Source organism: Hippopotamus amphibius, chromosome X (assembly GCF_030028045.1).
Source record: "Hippopotamus amphibius kiboko isolate mHipAmp2 chromosome X, mHipAmp2.hap2, whole genome shotgun sequence".
NCBI classification, from domain to species: domain Eukaryota; kingdom Metazoa; phylum Chordata; class Mammalia; order Artiodactyla; family Hippopotamidae; genus Hippopotamus; species Hippopotamus amphibius.
In genome coordinates, this window is record NC_080203.1 from 99,780,888 (window position 1) to 99,784,118 (window position 3,231).

At 59.8% G+C, this 3,231-nt stretch overlaps 1 protein-coding gene across 1 annotated transcript; it reads right to left on the reverse strand.

Annotated features, from left to right (window-relative positions):
- Positions 1-1,135: 1,135 nt before the first annotated feature.
- Positions 1,136-2,862, reverse strand: NYX (nyctalopin). The gene is made up of 2 exons (XM_057717660.1): positions 2,849-2,862; positions 1,136-2,609 (listed from the first exon to the last, which is right to left on the reverse strand). Exons 1-2 carry the CDS (start codon positions 2,860-2,862, stop codon positions 1,136-1,138), a joined length of 1,488 nt encoding a protein of 495 aa, XP_057573643.1.
- Between the last annotated feature and the right edge of the window lie 369 nt (positions 2,863-3,231).

Genomic DNA, 3,231 nt, shown 5'->3' on the forward strand with positions numbered 1-3,231 from the left:
GTGTGGAGGACCACTTGAGCATGTATGTAGCAGACACACAGCCTCTGCTCTGGCATTCAGGCCTGCGAGCTTACAGTTGGCCACCTCCCACCCTGAGAAATTTCTCAGCCCTCCTTCCCAGCTACTGGCTGCCTCCTTTCCCCTCCGCCCGTTAGTCAGCCCCATAATAATTCCCACACCTAATGGGATCATCCAAGCTGGAGACTCCCTGCCCCACTAATATATCATCTCTCTGTCTTTCGGACACTTCCCACAAAACGCTAAGAAAAGAGGATTTCGTGGCCTCTTGGGGAGTGTCACAATGCATGTTTGCATACGAAAGACTCTTGAAAAGCCCTGCAGAAGAGAAACCTGTTTAATCTCTCTTTTTTTTTTAAATCCTAGGATTTTACAAATTTATTTGTCCACAGACAATGCCCCGTCCTCTTTTTTTCCCTACCCTGCCCAAAAGTTCCTTGGCGGCTAAGGCCACCGCTGGGAATAACTGTGGAGTAAATGAAATGACTCTCTGTTTTAAACACCTCCTAACGCATCTCAGACCGCAGGAACCACTGCCACTACCTTAGGTCTAAGTGCCTTTCCCATTGCCCTTCTCTCCTGTCCTGTCCATCTTCCTGGACCCTGGTGTCCCCTGGCTCCTGGGGGAGGGGGAGGAAGGTTGTAGTAGAAAACAAAGGAATTGGGCTTAATGATTGCCCCACCATCAGAACTGGCATAGTTTTTAGTACTTAGCGAATGGATTAGCTCTAATTCAGGCATGCAGGCCCAGTTTCCTGGAAGATGAGGGGGAACCGATGGCGGTGGAGCCCTATAGCCCTAGAAACTTCCAATTCCTAGTCTTCTCACCAGAGGACACATATTCACTCTTGCTTCTCTTTTCCAATTGACGTCCATGTGACAGAAGCAGAAATCCACAACCTCCCTGCTCCCGCACGTGGCATTTCCCAGCGTCCATCTCTTCCCAGGGCCATCTCTGGAGCCAAACTGTTCCTTCCACCCTCCGCTGGAATTTGCACAACCCCCGCGTCCCCATCCTGTTCCCCTCTCCCCACACCAACCACCATCAAGCCTAGTTAACTAAACCCCCACCCCCCACGCCCGGCAAGGCAGTCTGGGCCACCCCAGTGTGGCACAGTCAGTCCATCTGAAGGACAAACACCACGTGCTGGGCCACGCTGAGCAGGAGACCAGAGCCCAGGAGAAACGGGGTCTTGTGGCCTGAGCCGCCCACCCCGCGGGAGGGAAAGCTGTCGGACAGCGAGGAGTTGACTGGCCCCTCGGTGGCGTTGGCCACCTCCCCCACCGGGACCCTTGGGGCCAGCAGCTTGGAGAGGAGGCTGCTGAACCTGCTCACTGTGGTGGCCGCTGGCTCTGGGGACGGGCCTGGACTGGACGTGGTGAGGTTCAACTCTTCAGGGTCCACACAGAAGCCGTCGGAGGAGTGCCCAAAGACCACCTGGCGGAGGTCCAGGCCGGCCACGGAGCCCGGGGAGGCGCACGGCACGTCGGCGATGCGCCTGAAGCTCTCCATCCAGTCCCGCAGCCACTCCAGGCGACAGTCACAGCGCCACGGGTTGCGGAAGAGGAAGAGGCGGCCCAGGAAGAAGCCCGGCTGGAAGGCAGCCCAGGCGAGCACGGTAAGATGGTTGCCATTAAGATGCAGGGTCAGGAGGCCCGAGAGGTTCTGGAAGGAGCCCTCCTCCACGAAGGCGATACGGTTGCGGTCCAGGTAGAGCAGCTCGAGCTCGGCCAGCTCAGCGAACCAGGCGCGCGCCACGCGCCCCAGCGCGTTGCCGCCCAGGTTGAGCGTGCGCAGGCGGCGGAGGCCGAGGAAGGCGTCGTCCGGCAGCGCCGCCAGCACGTTATCGTTGAGCAGTAGGTGCTCCAGGGCGCCGCAGTCGCGGAAGGCGCCGCCGTGCACCGCGCGGACGCGGTTGGCCTGCAGGCTGAGCGAGCGCAGGCGGCGCAGGCCCAGCAGCGAGCTGGAGGCCACGGCCTCGATGCGGCTGCGCTCCAGGTGCGCATGCGTCAGGTTGGCTAGGCCGCGCAGCGCGCCGGGCACACGGCGGAACAGGTTGTCGAAGGCGGCGAGCTCGCGTAGGGCGGGCAGCTCGGCCAGGAGGCGCTCGGGCACGTTGAAGAGGCGGCAGGAGGCCAGGTCAAGGCGGCGCAGGCGGCCGAGCGCGGAGAAGGTGCGCGCGTGCAGGTAGCGCAGGTCGCCGTTGTGCGCCAGGCGCAGCTCGGCCAGGCGCGGCAGGCCCTTGAAGGCGCCGGGCGTGATGAAGGACAGGTTGTTGTGACGCAGCGACAGGCGGCGCAGCGACGGCAGCGTTCCGAAGGCCCGCTCGCCCAGGAAGCGCAGGCCGTTGCGGTCCAGGTCGATGACGACCGCCTCGCATGGAAACTCGGCCGGCACCCGCAGGAGGCCCGCGCGGTCGCAGCGCACCGAGCAGCCGCGCTCCACGCTGCTGCAGACGCAGGCGGCCGGGCAGGCGCTCGTGCAGGCATCCTCGGCGGCCCGGGCGCTGGGCAGGCCTAGGACCACCGCTGGCGGGGGCCGGGAGCGGGGTGGCGTCGGGGAGGGAGGAGAAAAGACAAGAAAGGAACAACTGTCAGCCACAGGGTCGCCCCAGGTCCAATTCTACCCGACCGCGTGGCAGGATGCGGCCATCCAGCAAGTTCTCAAATGTCCCACAGAGCCCTGTCCTCCAAAGGGCCTCGTTGCACCTCCCAGACCTTACTCAGGTTTCCCCACCCATCACGCCCTTCCCCTTTACTTTCCAGTTCTGTTCATCAGCAAAACTCAGCGGGAATCCGGACACCTGACCCCATCCTAAACCCCCCTTACCCGACCTGTATCATCGCTTGTGCTCTCCTAGAATGCCACCCAGAGGGCTTATTGTCTGCGTGCATAGGGGGACCTGGAGGGCGTCACTGTGGCCTGTGCTCTAGTCCTGCGCTGCCCAGTACCTAGCCCCCAGCCACATGTGCCTGTTGAGCATTTGAAATGTGACTAGCCCGAACTGAGGTGTGCTGGAAGTGTAAAATATACACCAGATCCCAAAGACTTAGTACCAAAAAAAGGTAAAATATCTCATCAATAATTTTTATGTTGATTACATGTTGAAACGATATTTTAGATATATTGGGTTAGCTAAAATATTAAAATCAATGTCAGTAGTTACTTGTCATCTTTTTTATTGGGCTGCTTGGAGAATTTAAACATGTGTG